This window comes from Pinus tabuliformis, chromosome 6 (assembly GCF_031772625.1).
Source record: "Pinus tabuliformis cultivar Carrire ecotype Pingquan chromosome 6, CPIR1, whole genome shotgun sequence".
In the NCBI taxonomy this organism is placed as follows: domain Eukaryota; kingdom Viridiplantae; phylum Streptophyta; class Pinopsida; order Pinales; family Pinaceae; genus Pinus; species Pinus tabuliformis.
In genome coordinates this window covers 876,242,825-876,266,196 of record NC_142292.1, presented here as the reverse complement: position 1 = coordinate 876,266,196, position 23,372 = coordinate 876,242,825, and the positions used below count along the sequence as shown (strand labels likewise).

At 36.6% G+C, this 23,372-nt stretch overlaps 1 protein-coding gene across 2 annotated transcripts in view; it reads right to left on the bottom strand.

Annotated features, from left to right (window-relative positions):
• The window catches only part of LOC149261671 (agamous-like MADS-box protein MADS2), a 396,844-nt gene that overhangs the window by 22,111 nt on the left and 351,361 nt on the right, over positions 1–23,372 (bottom strand). The window contains exon 5 of one of the 2 annotated variants that reach the window (XM_089382179.1): positions 5,659–5,700. The exons of the other annotated variant lie outside the window; for it this stretch is intronic. Coding sequence (XP_089238305.1) covers positions 5,659–5,700 — 42 coding nt within the window. The remainder of the gene's footprint in view (positions 1–5,658; positions 5,701–23,372) is intronic. 2 annotated transcript variants of the gene reach the window in all.

Below are 23,372 nucleotides of genomic sequence, written 5' to 3'. Positions count from 1 at the left end.
TGATGCACAACACCATGAGCCTGATGCATGGTGCCGCTTCAAGGCTACTTTTGGAGGCCTTCCACTTTACCAAATCAGGCCCAAGATAGCTTGTTGGAAAGCTCTGCTTGTCTAGTTTCTAGAACACTTTGAATTTTCTGATTTGGAGTTGATTTGAGACTTCAAAAGTCATTCCTCCCAAGACTAGTTCTTGTGGGTCCAAAAGTGGCAGAGAGGGCATTTTTTAGGTGTTTTTTGCCCTTTAGGTGACCCAGATCTCCTCCAAATCTTATGAAAATTTCTGGGTTTCCTTATTTTTCCATGAGGAATCCAAAAATGCAAGCCATTTTACAAAACACTGAGCCAACTCAATGCGCAGCGTCGACATCAGCTGGAAATTCCTGTGTTTTGAATTACAAAATTGTGAAATGACAAAATTTTCCCAAAATTTCTTCAGATTTGGCAAGAGGCAAGCTTACTAACCTCTTTGATGAGCTAGTGAAGCTTCAGCCAAAATTTTAAGTTTATCTTGTTCTTTTTGGCTGTCAAGGCTCTCTTTAACTTGGCTTTTAGGCTATTTATCCTTGTCTTGCAAATTTTATTCCGAGCTAAGTAATGATAAGCCATATGGCACATCATTTTCTTTTCTTCGTTAGATTTATCAAGCATCTTCTCAAGGTGGATGTTCACTCTTTCCAGCCATGATTCTCGGTTAGCCTCAATTTCTTGCTCAAGGGATGTCATCTTGATTTTTCTTCTCTTTGCCACTTGTCTATTTTCTCTAATTGTTTGCAGCTCCATAATAGCTTACTTGTCTTCAAGTTGCTTATTCTCCTACTCAAGAAAGTTGATGATCCATTTGGCTCTCTCAAGGTTAAGTGATAAGGCTTGTATTTCAGCCTCCTTCTCCTTAATAATCATATCCTTGAGTCTTGAGCTTTGAGAGCCCAAATCAATGACATCCTCCTCAACCAAAACAAAATCCCTATCTTGCCCTGCAGTAGGGCCCTCCTCATGCATCTGTTGCTTTCCTTTGTCTCTACCCTGTACCTGTTCAGCTGAGGAAGAAGGCAAAGCCCGTTTCACCCCAGGTGAATATAGCATTTTCCTGTGATACAGTGAAGAAAACGAGACCCCTTCCACCCCTGGTGGAGATAGTACTCATTTGGCAGCTGCAAAAAGCATCCTAGTGCCTCTTTCATAAGTAACAAATAGAGGAACATGAGCCTCTTATGTTTTACTTTCAGGGTCTCTTTGTTGCCCGGAAGGTTCAGCTTCCTCTTGAGGATCGGAAAATATTTGAGGCCCCTTGAAGCATTCATGGGCAATGAAATTTTCCCATGACACTCCCAACTGAGTGAGCTGATGCAAAACCACAATTTTAATGATACAAAAATGATAAATACTATTGAGTTGCTGTGGAAAAGGTTTTCTTTTTGCAATCACTGTCATCCTCTCTATGTTTTTACTTATGAAATATGGAATTCTCATCATTCTGACCCTGGTGAAGTGCATAAGCAATCTGATGTGGTAGGCATAAACTCTAGAGAACCTATCCTCACACGTAAAGTATTTGATGATAAGCTTCATGAGTGGAAAGTACCAGTCCTCCAAGAATTTGAAAGGAAACACCGTGCTAAGTTTACCATGGTATTTGGCCTTGATATAAGGTTCATAACGTTGTTTAATGATATTTTTCCTTTTGTTCCACTTTTCCCCTACATCTGGCATTCTTGTAGCTTCTGCAATAATAGCTGGTGAAAGAGTGAAATTGATCCCAGCAAGGTGCACCACATTATTCTCCATGTTTATGAAAAACTGCCTTGCTAACTCAGGATGGTATTTAACCCTCTCAACCATCTCACAAAACTCAAAACAAGACTGATATCTGAAACATGTGGTGGCAAGAGGGCAAGCAAGGAGTTTGGTCATGCTAATAGGTTCCTCCCTAATAATTTTTCCACCCTTGTGAGGTCTCCTGGGCTACACATTTCTTTCCTTTGAGCTATCACTAAGTTTTTCTTCCTCAAAACTTGATTCACTACTTCTTGCCATGAAGCTTGTCTTAGGGATATGATGTGGTGATGGTATGGTGCACAATGACAATGTGTGAGAACAAAGGAGATGAGTATGAAGAGATTTTGCAGATGTGAAGTGGAGTAGGGGAATGAAGGGAATGATTTAAGAAACTAGGGTTTTGACTTATGGGGGACTTAGGGTTTAATGAAGGGAATTAGTTTCTTAGGGGTACTCCAAATCACGTTTTTGCTTCTTCACTTGATGTTTTTCACACTGAAATGGATGGCTAGCATGAATTCACTTTATAAATGGATGCACTTTAATTTTTCCTCATTGCAAATCCACTTTCATAAAGTCTTAGTCACTTTTTCTCAAAAACTCTATTTTTAATTTGAAGTTTGACTTTTTCTTGACCACTTGATGGACTGATGCATTGGTGCTTTTTTTTTTGCAGTGGCTAGAATTGGCAAGGTGACCAAAAGTAGCTGCTGAACTTATTTCATATAGAAACACTTAAATTACATGAAATTTGTACATAAAATGATAAAAACTCTGTTTTCACCTCAAAATAGAGTTTTGAGGTAAAAAAGATTTATTGAGCATATCAACAGTAAATTTATGATTCTATGAACTTATTAATCCTCCTCATGTGCCTGTTGACCTTTTATTCAGTTTTGGATGACCATGATGACAAACCCTAGACCTAGTGAAACTAAACCCTAAAATTGAATGAAATGAACTGAAATGACTATAAATGACTGAAAAGAGGTTTGCCAGTAGGTATATGACATGAGGGAAACTGAAATGAAACCACTACCATCAGTTGATCCATGACCTAATGGAATGTAGTTGATCGAATGAGACACCTAATATGCATGTAAAAGAGCAATTTGATCACTGATGGAAGTGTGAAGACACTGACACTAACAAAAGTGATGGTGGAATTGTGATGTTGGATACTGAATATGGGAAATGCACAAGGTAGAGAAATTCAATAAATCCATGTTGTCGATTAATATTGGCATATGAAGTTCTTCTTATGATGCATTCCGTTGGATATTCAAGAGTCTAGGAGGGATCTACTTAGAACCTTGGGTCATATGCATGGACATATGAAGCACTACAATTGGAAATTGGAAATGATGGATTGGAAGCTACTGAGAATCATGAAGCATACCAATATTCCTCCAGTTTCTACAGGACCCTCACGAGAAGCGAAGGATCCTGTTCGAACTACATGTCCCAGTAGTTAGTTCATACTCATAATGTCTCCCCTAACACTATGATGTATCAAGTTCATGTCCTCCTTTTTGTTGTTTACTATGTGTATGGCTAGATAGGCCAATGTCCTAGTATAGCTTTTTAGATGTTTATGTTTTTATTGTTGAAATATCTTCAGTGTCCCTTCGAAGGGTACAATTTTCATTATGGTCTGGTCCCCCATGAAAGAGTCTAGTACGATTGATAAAATTTTTGATTTAATTTCCTGATTTTCTAGTTAATGGAATTCACCTTATAAAAAAATAAATATATATATATTTTAAATAGATATTTATAGTTCTAGTTTTCGATTATAATAAAATTTTAGTTAAAATTTTCTAAGAAAATAATGGTTTCATAATTGAAATTACATTTTAATAAATTTTCATTAATTTTTAACTTATTTGCAATTTTTTTAATATTAAAAGTATTTTTATATTTTATTTGAAGAATATATATAATAAGATTAAAAATTATATAAGATATATTTATTATTAATTATAAGTATTATAGGTGAGAATTGAGTTCACAATTTTTTCCCAACCACCTAAACTATTTTTTTTTTAATGTATTAATTTCGGACTTCATAATTAAAAGGAAATATTTAAATGTCCAACATTAATAAGTAAATCTCACACTTTTAATAAAACAAAATTTTCCAACTGAAATTTAATAAATATTTTCATAAAAATGTTTGAGAATTTCTTATAAGAAGCCTAAGGTATCTAAAGATTTCATGAAAAAGTGACTAAAATTATTATTATACTTCATATTTCAACACTTGCAAAGGGAATTTTACGTTATTCTTAGAAATACCATACCAACAATCCAATGTAAACATAAGGGTTCATTTTGTTTTATGGCATGGGTGGGGAGTATCATCTACTTACGCTTCTATTTTCATAGTATGATAAATATATAGTATTTCATGTTGATCCAAACAAGGGAATTTTTTGTACACCTCTAGGACCATGGTGTTTCTCAATCCTAGATTGAGATGTGTTTACTACTTTTTCAAATGAGGACAGTTTTATGTTTTCTTGATGTTCTTTTATTAAGAAATTGTATTTATTCATTAATAAGTTATACATTAAACTATTTTATGTCATCGTCTATTACTAGAAAACTAAATCATTGATAAAATAATAACTCTTTTGACCAAAAATGAATACTAGGGATACAAAAGTTGTTATTCTAGATAGTTTTTCCATCAATACATACATGCAAAAGAAGAAAACATGTTAGAAAAAACAAAATGACAAAGATAATACTAGTCAGTAAGTTCTCTTGCAAGAGTTCTAACCATGGTGGAGACTAATTGTCCTACTTGGAAATTCAAGGGAACAAAAACTGGAGTAGGGAAGTATAGACAAAACTTGGAAATTGAGGTGAGAGGAAACACCTACATAATAACCAAAGGGAGTGTGTTCAAGTGTCATAATCTCTACACCATGGATGCCATGATACTATCACTGTGGTTCCCATCAAACCAATAGAGATAATTATGGAAGAGTAACCTTTATCAACACAACTAGAGTGAAACGAGGACATGAGCATATGTTTTACGAAATCCCAGTAGTCCCTCTCCACACTGAAATAGAAATCCACTACAAGAAAATAACTCCAAAGGAATATAATGACTCCAACCTTACTCAGATAAGGAGCCACCAAAAAATTATACAATAGAGGTTCAAAAAATTTAATATGAGGGATGTCCAGGTTAGGAGGATCTGGAGAATCGCTAAAAGCTAAAATGGAGAAAAATAATACTCCATGCTAAAATACGACATAGGAGGATGGAGAGTGACTTTATTGTTCCTGAACAATTAGGGAACTAAATTTAAGGGGTCACAATGAACCAAGGATTTTCCATGTCACTTGTATTGAGACTTTCTTATGGTGTGAGCCATTAAGACTACACACCATATTAATTGGTATAATGAGTGTGATCAAGTAGAGAGAAAGTTGGCCCAACCTCCCCCATACGATAATTGGGTGAAGATATACCATATGCTTCCTCCTGCTTCATGCTTTTAATTTGTTTAGCACCCAAAGTAGGAGAAGACATTTTTATGTTATAGATAAATGCATTGGTTAAGTTTTAATAGATTTGAATAGTTTTTTTAAAATTATAATATCTATTTTAGCAATAATATTTATCTTTCTTTTCAATGTGGTTAAAATATGTGATCTTTTAGTTCAGAAGTTTCTGAACATTTATTGGAAATAATAAAGAGATGAGGCAACCTGGTTTACTATGCAATTATACTTCTACCTCTAACTATTTATGGGGAATACATAATTGACATGTTATTTATGGAAAATGCATTATACCATTAAAACATGCATCAATTTAAAAAGTAAAATATTTAGAAACTATGTAGGATTTTCATAATGCACCTTTTCTTGTAGCTCTTGAATAAGGTCAAACATAATTTGAGTCTGTGAAACATTAACAATACAAAATTTCAATTGAAACAATTTTTAATCATATACTTTTTATCTATGATATATTTCGTAGTCAACAAAAATAAAAAAGTTTTGATAAATTTTATCATACTAAAAAGAATAATTTAAATAGTTATCAATGTGCTATGAATTTAATTTGAGTTATACAAGTGTTGAGGTTATAAAATATCAAATCTATAATTGAATTAATCTATGATATGTGAGTGAAAAAATGAATGATGTTAGAAATGTAAAGGAAGAAAAAAAGAATTTTGAGAGCCATTTCAATGCTTCCATTAGGGACAACTCATTTTGAGTTCCCAACCTTCATAAATCACTAAATCAGCCAATATTTAAGTACGAGGTACCACTACCTTGTGATTACCCCAATTGGAATATCGATCCTTGCATATTGAAGTTTATATGTTGTAGGTAGTGCATTTGTAAACTGTAATAGCCACAGGTTAAAATTTCATGCAGGAAATTTAATAAAGGAAAAATAAGACCAATGTCATCGGAAACTTATTCCAATATTAATGTTAGGCAAAACATCATAGTGAGTGTTCATTTGCTTTATTATGGCTAAGAGAAAATTGGTAAAGGAAATGGCAAAGGCATTGAAAAGGCAAAGAGGCATTAAATGGAATATTATTTATGAAAATAATGGAAAATAGGAAAAAAGGAAGGTGACAGGTGACATATTTCATGTCAAGAGGAAATTGAAGGAAAAATAATGGAAATTCAAGAAAATAGATGCCTCAAATAAAAAGGCTTATGAGGATCATTTCACAAAATTTTGTCAGTTCACTTTTGGAGCACTCTCTCTATTCTTTCTACTCTCTCATACTCTTGAAATGTTAGAGAATTCTTGGAGCACTGTAGAATTGGAGAAAGGAATGTAAAGGAAGGACAAGAAAGAAAAGGGATGTAAAGATCAATCAAGGAAGAGTTGAATCAAGAGGCTACAACAACATTACTTTCAGCTATCGAGTTTCATGTATGATTTCCTTGCTAGTTTTGGAATGCATGGTATATGCATGTGCGTATTTGCTTCTCTTGATATCATTGGGATGGGATTTCCTAGATGTGAAAGTTCTTTCAGCTTTTCCTTTCCATTTCCAGATAGCCATGGTGTCATGAGGTTCTTTCATTTGGTTGAGCTAGATTGTTCTATGGTCTTGGAACCACATGAGGTGGTCTCAGGAAATATCACAGGGGCCTAGAAATAATTTGACTAGTAATGGAAGGATACATGCATGATCTAGCAAGAAGTATCTTTTATTGCTTTTAAGAGAAAATCAATCTATAGAGGAGTCAATAAGAGGCAAGGCATCCCTAGAGGGGTGTACTAGGAAAAAAATAATAATTGTAGGAGTTTTTACAGGTATATGAGGACGTGTTAGAAGAGCCTAATGTGCTACCCCCTAAGAGAGAAGTGGAGCACGAGATCCAGCTATTGTCAGACTGCACATTGCCAAATATTCAGTTGTACATGCAGTCTGTTATAGAAGCAAGTGAGGTGAAGAAGCATTTGGAACAACTAGTGGAACATGGTGTCATTTTATCGATTAAATCACCATTTGGGTCACCCATCATCATTGTGAAAAAGAAGGATGGGACTTGGAGGATGTGTAAAGATTACAAGGCATTGCATAAAATCTTGCTCAAGAACTGATACCCCCTATTGGGGATAGATGATCTGCCAGATCAGTTGCAGGAAGTAAAGTATTTCACCAAGCTGGACTTCAAGTCTGGATAACACTAGGTTCGAGTCAAAGAAGAGAATATATGGAAGATTGCCTTCAAAAACACACAAGGTTCGTATGAGTGGTTAGTTATGCCATTTGGCTTATGTAATGCACGAAATACGTTTATGAGAATAATGAATGATGTACTGTGTCGTTTTATAGATTCATTTATTATTGTCTATTTAGATGATATACTAGTATATAGTGCAACCTAGGAGGAGCATATTTCACATTTGACGCAGGTGCTAGAAATATTCAAGAAGCACCAACTACTAGAAAATATCAAGAAGTGCGAGTTTTCTTAGAAGTACTTGGTGTATTTGGGATATGTGATTGGTGGAGGAGAATTGAAGATAGATCCTTCAAATATGGAGGCCATCATGAAATGGTTGGTGCCTACTAATGTTACTGGGTTTCAGAGTTCCATTGGAGTAGCACAGTACCTGAGGAAATTCACAGCCTCGTTTTTAGTGGTAGCAACATCGCTCCATGCTATAACATCAAGTGGAAAGAGTTTCCAGTGGGGGAAAGGGCAACAGAAGGCTTTTGACGAGTTAAAGGAGAAGATCCATGAAGCACTAGTTTCGACATTACCAAAATTACAATGACCCTTTAAAGTGGAGACAGATGCGAGTGGATATGTTATGGGAGTTGTCTCTATGCAAGGAGGAAGGCTCATTTTCTACCATTCTCAAGTATCTCATGGGGTAGATCTTAAATACCCTACCTATGAGAAGGAGCTCTATGTCACAGTGCAAGCCGTTAAGAAGTTGAAGCACTATCTTATGTTAAAGGAGACAATAATCTACATAGATCACTAGCCATTACAATACCTGTAGGCCCATAGAAAGATACAAGAGACTAGGCATTACAAATGGATGGGGTTTTTACAGTAGTTTCATTTTGTGATCAAGTATATGAAGGGAAACACAAACAAGTTGGCCAATATGCTCTCAATTCCACCCACATCAAATATTATAGCATTGGGGACTCTTATGCATATGCAGTCATTCACCCATAATGTATACAAAGAGGCATATTCAGAAGATGAGGACTTCAAGGAGGTGTATTAGCAATTGCAGAGTTAGAATCATGTGCACAATGGTGACAACATCATTTACTACCATTGTTAGGATGGGTTAGTCTACATGTTAGATAAGATATGTGTTCCCAAAGGTGAGAGTTTGCAACTGATTAGTGAGGCTCACACCTCTAATGTTGCAGGGAACTTAGGTGTAGGGAAACCATGGCTAATTTTTAGAGGTATGTGTATGGGACCAAGATGCAAGAACACGTAGCTAGATTCATAAGAGGATGCATGCTTTTTTGTACCATTAAGTGTAGCAACATGAAATAGGGTCTATGTCATCACTTGCATGTACCTACTTGTCCTTGGGAAATAATTTCCATGGAATTTGTCGGAAGTTTACTGACAACCAGGAAGGGACATGAATACCTATTCGTGGTAGTTGACAAGTTCAGAAAGATGTGTGTCTTGATTCCATATAAAAATACCATCAGCAGACAAGAAGTAGAAAACTTGTTATTTGGACAGGTTTAAGCACACTTTGGAATACCAAGGAGCATCATTTCAGACAGGATAAAATATTCCTCAGTGCATTCTGGACTACATTATGGGAGAATATGAACACAAAGTTCAAGAGATCTACAACATTCCATCTATAGATGGATGGGTAGACAAAAGTAGTCAACAAGACTTTGGTGGAGCTCCTGACGGGTTAGAACTAGCAGCATCTGAAGACCTGGGATGAAAATCTGGTATATATACAACATTATTATAATAGAGTGGTCCACACTTCTACGGGAAAGTCCCCATTTGAAACTTGTTTTGGATACTTTCCACCTTCACCTTTGGATATTGCATATTGGTAGCAAGGATGAGTGAAGGAAGAGATTACAAGAGATGCTTTGAGTGCTGAAAAATTTATAGAGAAGATCAGGAAGATCCATATACAAGTACAGGAAACATTGTAGAAGTTTCAGGTGAAGTATAAGGCTAGACATGATCAATGCAGAATAGAGAAATCATTCAAGGTGGGAGACAGAGTATGGCTACAATTGAATAAGGAGAGATTGCAGAGGCCTGGTAAGAAAATCAAGGCTCTAGGCTATGGTCCCTTTGAGATACTGGAAAAGGTGGGTGATAATATGTATCGACTCAGTTTACCACCATATATGTGCATTTACTCAATTGCGAATGTAGAGAATTTAAAACTCTATGAGCCTTCCATGCTAGAACATGAAGAGGAACAGGTTCTACCTTTTGTGCAGGATTTGGCACAAGACTCTCAAGCAGAGATGACTGAAGATACATTTTTGTAGAAGAGGTCCATAACTATAAGGCAAGGGAGGTAATACCTTTGGCAGATTGGGTTGAAGGGACAACTTCCAGGCAAAGCTAAATGGTGCACCAAAGAGAAGGTGGAGGAAACATTTGCTCACCTCATTCCACAACAGCTTTTGGGCACCAAAACCTCCAAAAATGGAGAGGTGTGATCCAAATTGGATCATTATATTGTTTTTCATCCATCTCGATGCATTTGGAGTGGAAAAAGTTGAGGAATCATCTTACAAGACCATTTTTACATGCGGGACCCAGTTTGGTGAAGCGAGGTCTGAAACCTTTCGGGAGTGTTTTGAGGCATAAAATGAAGTTTGGTGGGGGTAAAAGTTTGTTTCTTAAGCACCACACCTTTTGATGATATTCTACACACACAAAGCTTTCTAACGATGTAATCATTGTGTCAATTGGAGTCCATATGTGAAAGTTACACCACTAAGAAGTTGATCTTGATGTTTTCAGACCTATAGTTTAGGAGGATGCCATGTCATCCCCCATTATTCATGGGAAAGGGGCTAGCCATGTGTTTTTTATTTAAAATACTATAGAAGAGTCTATTTTGTAACTCTAGTTAAGAGCTGATGTAGTGAAACTTAACCACTAGTAGGCTATCGGGCTGTGTTATAATCGGGCCAGTAGGAGGAAGAGGCAATCCATTCTTTCGAGAGAATTTTGTTCCATAGTTGATTAAAGATAGCCAGGAGAGATAGGAGGTAGAGAACACAGAGAGGATATGTGCACTATAGTAGCCCATGAGCTATACACATTACTTCTTTGTATGTGTAGCCATATTTCTAGACAGAAAATGAGAGTGAACAAACCTCACCTTCCACCTGGGTTTTCTCCTAAAAGGGTTTCCCAGAGAGCATATATTGTGTGTCATGTGTGTGTGTGCTTATTTTATCATTCTATACTTTTATGCTTGATTTACTTTTACATGCATCCATTAATTACAGTTAACTTTTCAGATCAAGAAATTAAATAAAACTGTAATAGTGTAGAATCTCAGAGTTTTCATATAATATTACTAGACTTGTTGTCACAAACTGTCCACTGGAATATGCATGATATTTTATGGATCATTTGGTATCGTAGTGGGTTTCTTTGGCTATTTTGTGGATATTTCAGGGATCTAGATTGACGAGGTCAAAAATCATAAAACATTAACTATGGGTGATGAATTTATAAACAAAGCTCGTAGTCCTATAGAGGTGAGGTTTTCATGGCTTGAAGAACAAGTCATGAATATAAACTGCAATGTAAACCTCCTCATGGTGGCCCTAATAAATAAGCTAGTGATATTTGGAGAAGAAGGGGGATCAAGTGTAGAGGAAAAATAAAAAGGGGGATCGGGAGATCACGAAGACGCAGATAAATACCTGAAGAAAGAACCTGAAAAATATCAACCCAATTCGAGTTTCATGAAACAATCACTGTTTAAAGTGGAAGCATAATTTGATATCAAGCCATACCATAGAAATATCGATGCTTTGAAGTTGAACCACTAGTTGTAGAAACTAGAAGTTTGTTTAAGTGTCCATTAGATCGAGGAAGGGCAGAAGATCTCATTCGGGCGACTGAAATTGGAGGGCCATGCACTAACTTGGTGGGAGAGCCACACTGAAACCCTGAGCTTGGAGGGAGAACCTCCAGTGACTAAGTGGGAGGATTTCAAAACCCTCATTAAGTCACAGTTTTACCCCATTGGGTAGGTGGAGACCAGTGGATCTGGTGGCATCACTTATGGAAAAGGCGGTGCCAAAGCGTGCAGGAGTATACCATAGAATTCAAAAAGATGGCTATAATGTTGGGTATCTCTCCAAATAACCGATATGAACTCCTCATGTATTTGTGGGGTCTACACCGCCATCTGCGTGAGAAAGTAATGTTGCTCAAGCCCAAAACAGTGGACAAGGCTTTTGTACAGGCACAATTCCTGGAGAACATAGGCCTGAAAATAGCGTAGTCAAGTGGATCGAAGAAAAAGGAGAAACAAGATGATTCTAAGTATGGGTAGAAGAAGAAAAAAAGGGGAAAAGATAAAAATATGAAACCCACAACACACCAATGCAAATATCCTAGCAATAACTGCAACCATTGTAACATTGATGGCTATATACAAGAGAAGTGCTTCAAGTGGCATCCAGAGCTAAACCCAAAGAACAAGAAGAATGAAAATAAGAAGAATAATCTCATGGATATTGAGCCAAGCAACCAAGTCGAAAGCAACTCAGACGTGGATGAGAAGATCATCTGTACATCAATACATAAGGAGGTGAATCTGAGTAGCCTTCAGCAACAGGAAGAGAAAGGAATTACCAAACTCTTCCGTGTAAAGATACATGTCAAGAAGATGAAGATTGATGCTCTGTTTGACTCAAAATCGCCAGAAAATATCACTGCAGTAGATCTAGTCAAGAAGTTGGGGCTAGAAGTTCGTGATCATCCAAACCGATATCCACTAGGATGGGTACATAAGGATGCAGAGCTGAAGGTAACAAAATAGTGTAAAATTAGATTTTCTATCAGCGATGATTTTAATGATGAAGTAGATCTGGATGTGGTTCCCCTTGATGTATGTGGAGTCATGTTTGGGAGTCCATAAATGTACATGCATGATGCAATATTCATGAGGAGAGCTAACCAGTACCGGATCATCAAGGATGGAAAATCATTCATCATCAATGTGCACAAAGGATAGTCGAAAATTTCACTAGTAAGTGCCAACCAAGCCAATCAATTGATCAGTTCCAACAAGAAGTATGTTTTATTATTTTTAAGAGAAAAACATTATGTAGAGGAGTCAATAAGAGGCAAGGCATCCCCAGATAGGTGTACTAGGAAACAAAAACAAAAATTGAAGAATTTGTTACAGGCATACAAGGACGTGTTCTGAGAGCCTAAAGTCCTACCCCCTAAGAGAGAAGTCGAGCATCTAGCTATTTTTAGACTTTGCATTGCCAAATATTGGGCTGTACAGGTAGTTTGTTATAGAAGCAAGTGAGGTGAAGAAGTAGTTGTAGCAGCTGCTAGAACAGGGTGTCATTCGACCGAGTACATCACCATGTGGGTCACGCATCATCATTGTGCCAAATAAGGATGGGACTTGGCAAATGTGTATATATTACATGGTGTTGATAAAATCATAATTGAGAATAGATAACCCCTGCTCAGGATACACGATCTGCTAGATTAGTCACAACAAGCAAAGTATTTCATCATGTTCGAGTCAAAGATGAATATACATGGAAGACCACTTTCAAAACCACACAAGGTTTATATGAGTGATTAGCAATGTCATTTGGCCTCTGTAATGCACCATCTACATTTATGAGATTAATGAATAATGTACTACACCCTTTTATACATTCATTTGTTATTGTCTCTTTGGATGATATGTTGATATCTAGTGCTACTTGGGAGGAGCATATTCCACATTTGATGCTGGTGTTGGAAAAATTGAAGAAGTATAGGTTGCTAGCAAATCTCAAGAAGTGCGAGTTTGCGTAGCAGTCCTTGGTGTATTTGGGATGTGTGATTGCTGGAGGAGAATTGAAGATTGATCCTTCCAATATGGAGGCCATCATCAAATGGATAGTGCCTACTAATGTTACTCAGATTCGGAGTTTCATTGGAGTAGGACAATACCTAAGTAAATTCATAGCCTCGTTTTCAGTGGTAGCAGCACCGGTCCATGCCATAACAACAAGTGGAAAGAGTTTCTAGTGGGGAAAAGGGCAACATAAGGCTTTTGATGAGTTAAAGAAGAAGATCAGTGAAGCACCACTTATGGCATTACCAAACTTGCAACGACCCTTTGAAGTGGAGACAGATGCAAGTGGGTATGCTATGGGATTTTTCCTCATGCAAGGAGGAAGACTCGTTTTCTACCATTATGAAGTATTTCATGGGGAAGTTCTTAATTCCCCTACTAACGATAAGGAGCTCTATGTCATGGTGAAATATTTTAAGAAGTGGAAGCACTATCCAATGGAAAAGGATACAATAATTCACATAGATCACCAGCTGTTACAATACCTACAGGCCCAGAATAAGCTACAACAGACCAGGAATTACAAGTGGATGGGGTTTCTTACAACATTTTGCTTTGGTGATCAAGTATAAGAAGGGAAAAAAACACATTGGCAAATATGCTTTCAGGGCCACCTACATCAAAGATTACAAATTTGGGGACTCTTATGCAAATTGAACCATTCACCCACGATGCATACAAAGAGGCATATTCAGAAGATGAAGACTTCAAGGAGGTGTATCAGTAGTTGCAGAGTCATAATCTTATGCACGATGGTGACATCACCATTGGCTACCATCTCTAATATGGGTTACTATATAGGTTGGATAAGCTATGTGTTCCTAAAGGTGAGCGTTTGCAACTGACTAGAGAGGCTCACACATCCAATGTTGTATAACACTATGGTGTAGGGAAGACCATGGCCAACTTCTAGAGGTATGCATATTGGCCCAAGATGCAAGAACAAGTAGATAGGTTCATGAGAGGATGCATTCTTTGTTGTACTAGTAAGGTTAGCAACAGGAAATAGGGTCTGTGTCATCCCTTGCAAGTACCTACTCATCCTTTGGAAAGCATTTCTATGGAGTTTGAGGGAGGTCTATGGACAACGAGGAAGGGACATGACTACCTATTCGTGGTAGTTGACATGTTTAGCAAGATGTGTGTTATAATGCCATGTAAAAATACCAGCGGCACAAAAGAAGAAGAAAAAATATTCTTTAGACAGGTATGGGTACACTTTGGGATACCAAGGAGCATCATTTTAGGCAGGGATACAAGGTTTCTCAATGCATTCTAGACTACATTGTGGGAGAAGATGGACACGAAGTTGAATAGATCTACAACATTCCATCCATACGAATATGGGCAGACAGAAGTTGTCGACAAGACTTTTGGTGCAACTTCTCAAAGGTTATAACTAGAAGCATCTGAAGACCTGGGATGAAAATCTGGTATATTTACAATATTCTTATATCAAAGTGGTCCAAAATTCTACCATAAATTCCCCATTTGAAACTTGTTTTGGATATTTTCCACCTTCACCTTTGGATATTGCATATGGGAAGTAAGAAGGAGTGAAGGAAGACATTACAAGAGATTCTTTGAGGGCTGAAAATTTTATAGAGAAGATCAGACAGATCCATCTACAGGTATAGTAAACACTATAGAAGTCATAGATGAAGTATAATGCCATGCATGATCATCACTGAACATAGAAATCATTCAAGGTGGGAGACAGAGTATGTCTACAGTTGAATAAGGAGAGGTTGTAGGGACCTGGAAAGAAAATAGGGGCTTTAAGGTAAATTCCCTTAGATATATTGGAAAAGGTGGGTGATAATGCCTATCGTCTCATTTGACAACCATATATGTGCATTTACTCAGTTATAAATGTAGAGAATTTGGAACTTTATAAGCCTTCCATGATAGATGAGGAAGAGAAATAGGTCCTACATTATGTGGAGGATTTGGCATCAGGCAGTCGGGCATTATTGACAGAAGATATAATTTTGCAGAAGAGAGCAAAAACTACAAGACAAGGGAAACAAGACCTTTGTCAGATTGGGTTGAAGAGAAAACTTCTAGGCAGAGCTAAATGTTACACCAGAGAGAAGGTGGAGGAAAAATTTTCCTCACCTCATTCAGTAAAATATTTTAGGGACCAAAACCCTCCCAAAATGTGGAGGTGTGATCTGAAATGCATCATTAGTTTGTTTTCCATCCATCTCGATTCATTTAGAGTGGAAAGGAGTCAACTCATAGGACCAATTTTACAAGCGGGACCTAGTTTTGCGAAACGAGGTCTGAAACCATCTAGGAGCGTTTTTAGGCATCAAAAGACGTTTTATGGGGGTAACATTTTATTCTTAAGAGACAAATCTTTTCATGTTATTCTACACACGAAGAGTTTTCTAACAGCACAAGAATCACATGAATCAGAGTCTGTATCCAAAAGTTATGCCACTTAGAAGTTGACCTTCTTGTTTTCACACCTATAGTTCAGGACGATGCCGCGTCAGCCCCCATTATTCATGGCATGGGGCTAGCCACATGCTTTTGATTTAAAATACTCTAGAAGGGTCTATTGTGTTACTCTAGTTAAGAGTTGATGTAGTCAAACTTAACCACTAGTAGGCTATTGAGCTGCGTTATAACTGGGCCACTATGAGGAAGAGGCATTCCATTCTTTTGAGAGTATTTTGTTATGTAGTTGAGTGAAGACAACCATGAGAGATAGGAGGTAGAGCACATAGAGAGGATATGTGCACTGTAGTAGTCCATGGGCCACATACATTACTTCTTTGTATCTGCAACCATATTTCCACACAGAGAAAGAGAGCGAAGCGGCCTCACCTTCTAGCTGGTTTTTCTCCTGAAAGGGTCTGATAGAGAGAATATATCATGTATAATGTGTGTGTAAGTTTATTTTTCCGTTCTCTACTTTTTTGCTTGATTTACTTTCACATGCATGCACTAATTACAATGAATTTTATAGATCTAGAAATTAAATAAAACTGTACTAGTGTACAATCTCATATTTTTAATATAATATTATTATATTTGTTGTGATGAACTGTCTAGTGGAATATCCATGACATTTTACGAATCATTTGGGTTTAAAGTGGGTTTCTTTGGGTATTTTGTGAACATTGTAGGGATCTAGATCAGTGAGGCCAAAAATGGTAAAGCCCTAATCATGGAAAATGAATCTATAAATGAATCTCATAACCCTGCAGAGTTGAGGTTTTCGTGGCTTCAAGAACAAGTCGTAGATATAAACCACAATCTCAACCTCCTCATGTTGGTACTAAGCAATAAGCTCGCAGTATTTCGAGAAGAAGGGGATTTGAATGTGTTAGGGTCTATAAGTCACCAGTAATCAAATGTACTCTTTCCATGTGGTTGATAGGGTTATTAGGTCATATTGTTATATTTTCAAATAAATTTTTAAATAAAATTTGATCATTGGTTAGTGTCTAAGTATATTACTACTCCCTCCATATTCAAGGTCATAAAATGCCACCATGGTCTTTTCATCACACTTTGTAATAAGTCACCAAACGAGTGTCTTGGTCATCATTGATCATCATATCATTATCATGCATACTACAAAGTTTCAAACGTCTTTAATCATGGTTTTAGATATCCATTTGGTGTCATTATTAGGTCATATCATCAAAAGTCATGTCATCACCATAGTCACCATCATAGGGAGTAGTAATTTTGAAAGATCTCCTTATGAAGATGTAACTATGCTCAATAAAGTAATAAAACTATAGTACACTGCCTCTTCACATCATTTCTGAAAAGGACATATGATGTAATGCAATCATAAAAGAAAAAATTGACTTTAAAGCAATAAAGGGAACACCCAAATAGGTAAAAATTTCAATTCATATTCGTTCAACTCTTATCCACCATTGTGCTTCACCTCAACCTTTAGAACCTCCAAATTTCCATCACAAAACCTTTGCAAGAGCATCTTGTTGTGCTTTTGCACTAGCAAGCTACACTTTTGAGAGAATGTTGTGTTTCTTTATTTGGAGACAAAAGGAAGCTACAACAAGGTTACTTCATTAGTCTACAGGGTCCATAGTCTTTAAACCAAGTAAGTACAGCTTCATATAAGATTTTATACAGATATTTTCTTCAACAAGTGTGAATCCCTCTCCTAGGGTTTTCACTGCACTTTGGGTGTCTTTTGGCTTTTTCTTCAGTTCAAGGTTAAAACTCATAGTTTCTTACTCTAATACCCCTTAACACACCTCATACACCTCCCTGAACCCTTTCCCACACTACATTTTTGTCAAAATTTGGGCTAGGACAATGTTTTGCATTTTTTCACACCTTTCCATCACTCATTCCAATAAATTCCACCTCCCTACACTCCAAAACAGTTATCCCTTCCCCCTAAAATTTTCCCACAAAATTACCTAACCCCTAACTCCTTCATTCCCTTCCCTCAACATAGTTGTCCCTTTTCCCATGTTTTCCTAATTCTACCCTACCCTTTCCTCCTACCAAACCTAGGGTTTTTTCAAGCAAATTAAAACCACCGATAATGAGAAGAAGAACTACAATAAGGAGGGAACATCTCCAGATATGAGCCAACTCATATGTGGGGGATCCATGCCTCATATTTCGTCAAGAATTCCTTTCAAGATGTGGGTTACCTAGGTTTTTGTTAAAATATTCAAGAGGTGGGTTTTCATGCCAAGTTAACCAACCTTTTTTCCACAAATTTCAAGAGGGACAAGACCACCATAGCAGGGATGGACTTTATTGTATTAGTAGAGACATTTGGCATGATTTTTAGGGTTTTGAGGTAATTTGCTACACAGAGGGACAATATTAATTCAAAATAATTTTCCGAAATAATGAAGATGAATTTTAAAAAAGTGAAAGAGTTTTTTGTAAATCATAGACCAAAGAAAAAAACCTCCTTCAGTTTATTCACAGGTGTTATCATTTGAGATAAATTCCCAAAATACAAATTCTATAGGAGAGTTGTTACACTCTGGACAACTTGAAGTCAGTTTTTCAAGGGCTTGGAGTAGGTGTTTGTAGTGCTTGATGACTCTATTGTGTAGTAGATGTCATAATATTTCCAACCATACCTTTTTCTGCATCTAACTTGTCCAAGAAGGCCTCCAAATCACTCTCCAAACCACATGCTCCGCTTCTGCAATTTTTCGTTGCATTTTTAGTGACCAACTTCAAACTTGGATTCTGAACAAATGGGAAAGTATTTTTTAAAACTAAGAGTGGTTTTTCTTTACAACAACCATGTATAAAAAATAATATCCCCATTTTGTAAAACTTTTTGTGGTTAGAGATATATTTCTCCATATTTGGGCCCTCTTCTTGTAGGAAACCTAGAAATTGGACCCTCCTCACACTGCACTTCTCGAGTAGTTGTGGAAAATTGTTTTTTAAGTGGCCTTGGGGAGGATTTTTTGCAGACATGAAGCTACATAGGCCTAGTATACATCTCCAAATTTCCAAAAATACCATTTTTAGCCCAAAACGCTTATGGGAAGGCCTCCAAAACATCTTGCCAAAATTTGTTATGCTTCTGCTAAGAGCACGCTGCGCTTGTGCACATTTCGTTGCGCTTCTATGGAGAAACCTATCTTCGAAGTTTTCATGCAAAAGGGTTGATTTTTATTGATGTAATTAATCTTTAGATAATTTAAATGATGTAACTAATTGTTCTAGGGATGGTAAGAGTGAATTTTATTGTAATTAATGCTTTCAAAGTCAAACTAAGTTAGTTAGTCTAAACAGGGAGTTGGTTTCTAACCTTCCTAGTTTTAGGTATGATTAGAGATTTTGATGTAAATGGTTCCTATGATGATGGATTCGACCAATGAGAGGGCACAATGTTTTTTTTTATCTATATGTAGCCTGATCTAGGTCATAGAGAGGGTTGGATTCTTGTGAGTCAAAGGCTTTGAAGCTAGTGTACACCATCACTTTTGCAGGAGTAATAGAGGCAGTTTGCAACTATTATCTTCGGATTCCTATGGTATGATTTTGTGAGAGTGTTTCTTCCTTGTTTTATCATGAGTATGAATGTTACGTCTCCTTACTTCCATCTTAATGCTTTCATGTGATCATCTTAGTAGTCTACAAGCATAATTCATATTTTTATGCTTTGTTTTGATGAGATCTTAATGTTTATGTTTAATTTCCTCTGATAAATGAATTCATAACTCATATGCACATTTTGATCCTTCACTTTTTCAACTCTACACCACCATGAAAACTCAAAAGTGTTACTGAACATACCTACCTTACCCAATTATATCTCTACAGATGATCTTTTGAAACCCTAACCTAGTTTCTAAACCTATTGACCCTACTCCAGTAAACCCTAAATTCAAACCTACTAAGCATTGAATAGCTAGCCTAAGATCTATCTTCCTCTCTAGTCACTCATTGGCTATGAGATCATAGATAAATCCCCCTCTGATTTGGTATGGATAGATACCAAATCCATCATTGGTTTATGGTTACCTTTGTCGAATACCTTTCTCAGCCTTGGGACACTCAGGAGTGCTAACATTGTTGGCAACCATACTGTGGAAGTGAACAATTTCATATTCCCCAAGAAATATCATCAAATTTTAGATCTAATTTTCTAATGGTGGAAAATGGCTGGACACATATGAAGGCTGAAAGATTCACCTGGTGATTCCAACTTGATCCAAAGACTCCACTGGTAGCAGGATCCAGAAATTGAGATGAGTTATGTATCCAGAAGTTGTGCTCCTTTAAAACAAGATCACATTCTAGGTTTTCTGAACTGCATGCCTTGTATAGATTGGAAGAATTATTTGCCGAAGTTTAAAGACGAGAAAGGAGATGATGCTGCTTTACATCTCATTAAATTTCACATGCATGCACACAGGTTGAGAGCTCAATTTCCTAAAGATTGTATGATGAAGATGTTCATGGAAACTTTAGAAGGAAAAGAATGATCTTGGTATGAAGGTTTTCCATCTACTAGTATTTATTCTATTAATGATTTTCATTCATAACTTTTTGAAAAATATAGGGAGTCTCATCCTTGTTTGTCATTGGTTGACAATTGATGTGAACATTTTGAGGTTTTCATCCAAAATCTAGAGGATTCTTATGGTTATGAAGAGTTCATGGATGGAGAGACCCTCGAGGCTTTTTATGATAACCCTTTCCATCACCAAGAAGAATGGGTGTCTTCTCCCTTGGATGAAAGTGAAACTGAGAAGGATCTCAATCATGACATTAAACATCTTGTAGACATTTTAGAAGAACAAGGGAATGTTCATCCCTATTTTAATGAAGAGTCGGTGCTTGTGTATGATAGTCATGTTCATCCTATGAGTTTGATGAATCTTTGTAACATACTTGTCAGTATTTTGATGATCAAATGTATGAGGATAGTCATCCATATCTCTCTCTAGATTGTTCATTTTTTAATTATTGATTCAAGAAAAAATTGGTCTTAATCAATTTTCTAAAGCAATGTATGTAGAAACTTTAGACACTCAGGCAACACATACTATAAAGCTGCAAGAAAGAAACAACCTGGTATATGACACACTTCAAATAGAATCACATGAAGGGTTATCTTTAACTATTGCTGGTGTATATGTTGTGGATTTCTTTTGTGTAATTGTTTAAAGAATATACAAAGTCTCTCCTTGATGTTAATAATGATGATGAAACTTCCACCATTTACTATTAGAGTGGCCTTGAAACTGATGGAATAGTACAAGAACAACTAATAGTTGAGGATAATTCTTATTTTTCTCCCTTTGTTGATACACAAGAGGTAATGCTTCATGATTTTCAAGACCCCTTGGGTAGTCTTTTGAAAGCATTAGAGAAAGTGAATGTTGTTTTGTTTGTTAGCATAAGTTTTGGTTTCACTTCTCATTGTAAGTTGCCTACATGTACATCATTATGTCTGCTTACAGAGGATGTGAGAAAAATTTCAGTGAATGGCCATCTCCTTTGTTAGCTTCATTGGAAATTTTGTATCACTTGAGTGAGTAGGTTATGGATCAGTTAAAGTAGGTAAGGTGTAATGAATAAGATCAAAATTCTGAGAATCTTTTTCAGTGTCGGTTTCTAGTAGATTTTGTAGTTGATGGTGTTGTTAGAAAATTATATATTATAGAGTAATGGAACACATAAAATATATTGAATAAATGTAAACACAAAAAACACATAAAACAAGAGAGACACGGATATACTTGGTTCACCCAATTTGGGTTACGTCCATGGAGAAACAGACAGTCCTTCCTTTTATATCATCTAGCAAACTAAAGAGATACAACCTACAACAGATCTGTTGTAATTCCCTCTTCGCTCTCACACAATCTCCTCTCTCTTTCTCACTTAGAATACAAATCTACATGAACACCATACAATTCCCTCATATATAGCGAGGGGTTGCCTTCTAGGGCAAAAAACCATAAACTAAACAGAACTTCTACCATCAGATCTCTGCCTAATGAATGACCCCGATTGACTATGAAATTACAACATTTTACAAGGCAATTTCACATCTATTTTTAGATTCAAGGGCATTGCCCTTGATCCCCTACCAGGGTGGGATCCTAAAGATCACTACCACCCCGCCTTGTACCCCCCTTGTAGCAAAATATTACAGGCAGCATTGCTACCACATTACGAACTGGGGTACAATGCGGTGATACCTCTGAATAAAGAAGATAATCAGGCTCCACACCCTACAAGTGTACAGTTCAGTTTTTAGTTTGATGTGAAATGACTTTGAGGATTATAGCTGCAGTGGTTCCATTGTCGAATGAATAAGGTTACTTGGTCTACAGTGTTCTTGTCACCTCTTAAAGCAGCTGCCATCCCCAACTGAAGGAAATTTAGTGTCTATGAAGCATCAGTGATCAAATGTACTCTTTCTATGTGGTTGATAAGGTCATTAGGTCAAATTGTTATATTTTCAAATAAATTTTCAAATAAAATTTGATCATTGGTTAGGGTCTAAGTATATTACTACTCCCTCCATATTCAAGGTCATAGAATGCCACCATTGAAGGTAATCATATGATTATCATGCATACTGCAAAGGTTCAAAGGTCTTTAATCATGGTTTTAGATATCCATTTTGTGTCATTATTAGGTCATATCATCAAAAGTCATGTAAACAAAGTCATGTCATCACGATAGTCACCATCATAGGGAGTAGTAATTAGGAAAAAGTGTTCTAAATGATTTATAAGGTACATTTTACTCCTTAGGAAGATGTAACTATGCTTAATAAAGTAATAAAACTGCAGTACACTACCTCATCACATCATTTCTCAAAAGGACATATGATTTCATGCCATAATCAAAGGGAAAATCAACTTTCAAGCCATAAAGGGAACACCGAAACATGTAAAAACTTCATTTCATATTCATTCAAATTGTATCCACCATTGTTCTTCACCTCAACCTTTAGAACCTGCAAATTTCCATCACAAAACCTTTGCGAGAGTAGCTCGTTGTTTCCACTAGCACAATGCGCTTCTGGGAGAATGTCGTGTTTATGTATTTTGAGACAAAAGGAAGGTACAAGAGGGTCATGTCATTAGTCTACAGGGTCCAAAGCCTTCAAACCAAGTAAGTACAACTTCACATCATCTTTTATAGAAAGATTTTCTTTAGCAAGTGGTGAAATCCCTCTCTTACGGTTTTCACTGTGCTTTTGGTGTCTTTTAATTTTTACTATAGTTCAAGGTTAAAACTCCTACTTTCTTGCCTTAATACACTTTATCACACCTATACACCTCCCTCAACCTTTTCACACACCGCGTTTTTGTCAAAATCTGGGGTAGGACTATGTTTTTCATTTTTTCACACCTTTCCCTCACTCATTCCAATAAATTCCACCACCCTACACACCCTAACAATTATCCCTACCCCCTATAATTTTCCCACAAACTTACCTAAACACTAACCCCTTCATTCCCTTCCCTCAACATATGTATCGATTTTTCCTTGTTTTCCT